The 975-nt window shown below is 44.7% G+C and overlaps 1 protein-coding gene across 1 annotated transcript; it reads left to right on the forward strand.

Annotated features, from left to right (window-relative positions):
- Window positions 1-242: 242 nt before the first annotated feature.
- LOC149147958 (fasciclin-like arabinogalactan protein 21) lies at window positions 243-683 on the forward strand. Its single transcript, XM_089442023.1, has one exon. The coding sequence runs from the start codon at window positions 243-245 to the stop codon at window positions 681-683; it is 441 nt and encodes a 146-aa protein (XP_089298149.1).
- Window positions 684-975: the final 292 nt, after the last annotated feature.

Below are 975 nucleotides of genomic sequence, written 5' to 3' on the forward strand. Positions count from 1 at the left end.
ACATTCTCAATGACGGGTTGTTAGCGATCCATGGCGTCGACAAGATGCTTCTTGATCTTGATCTTGATCACAGTAATTATGACACAACTGCAGGAGCTCCTGTTCCTGCAATGATGTCACCATCACCATCATCATCAGCTAGTCCTGGTCCTGATCATCCCCTGAATGTCATAACGCCCTTCATGCTGCAAGCTGCAGTGCTCAGTCTTAGAGATCGTGGTTAGAGCATCCTCGCCTTGGCTATGCGCATCAAGTCCCCTGAGCTTCTGCGCCTGCAAAACCTCGCCATCTTTACTCTCAGCGACGATTCCATTTTCTCAAGCGAAGGCCAAGAATTTTCGAACAATGTGAGGTACCATGTGGTTCCCAACATGAGGCTGCCGTTGCCAAATCTGGTGCAGCTTCCGGCAGGCACAAGACTAAAGACTCTCCTCCACGGGCAATCGCTGGCTGTGAGCGACAGCAAACCCTTCTCTGTCAATTATGTGGGTATAAATATTGCGGATGTTTTCAGCAACAGATGGATAGTGGTGCATGAGATTCTTCGGCCGCTCATAAGCTCTGTGGATCCGATGGAGTGGGCTTCCAGCGACAGCAGCGAGATTCTTCGGTCCCTCTTGATGAGCTCAGAGGATCAGATGGGGTTTTACAGAAACAGCAGCACTGGTGATCATCATGAGTAGTAGTAGGTCAATAAGGAGCTAAAGATTCTTTTATTTTAGTTGTTGTCTATGTATTTGTGATGTATTTTGCCTTTGCAATTTGAGTACAGTGGTATCCATGAGAAATCATGTCCAGGAAGCAAGCAATTAAATGTCTATGAATGCAACATGTTATGTTACTCTATCAAGAAGCCACATTTTGCTTGAACTGTAATGGAACAATGGCAATTTATATAATGGCTCTGATTCCTTTAATTATTTTCTTTCATGGTTTCTTAATTTTCTGTATGTCAAGTATGACTTCGCGCTTTCA

Source organism: Pinus tabuliformis, chromosome 9 (assembly GCF_031772625.1).
Source record: "Pinus tabuliformis cultivar Carrire ecotype Pingquan chromosome 9, CPIR1, whole genome shotgun sequence".
NCBI lineage: Eukaryota > Viridiplantae > Streptophyta > Pinopsida > Pinales > Pinaceae > Pinus > Pinus tabuliformis.

Bases quoted from the DNA above. Each gene is read 5' to 3' on its own strand.
- LOC149147958 (XM_089442023.1), top strand. From the start codon at position 243: ATGCGCATCAAGTCCCCTGAGCTTCTGCGCCTGCAAAACCTCGCCATC.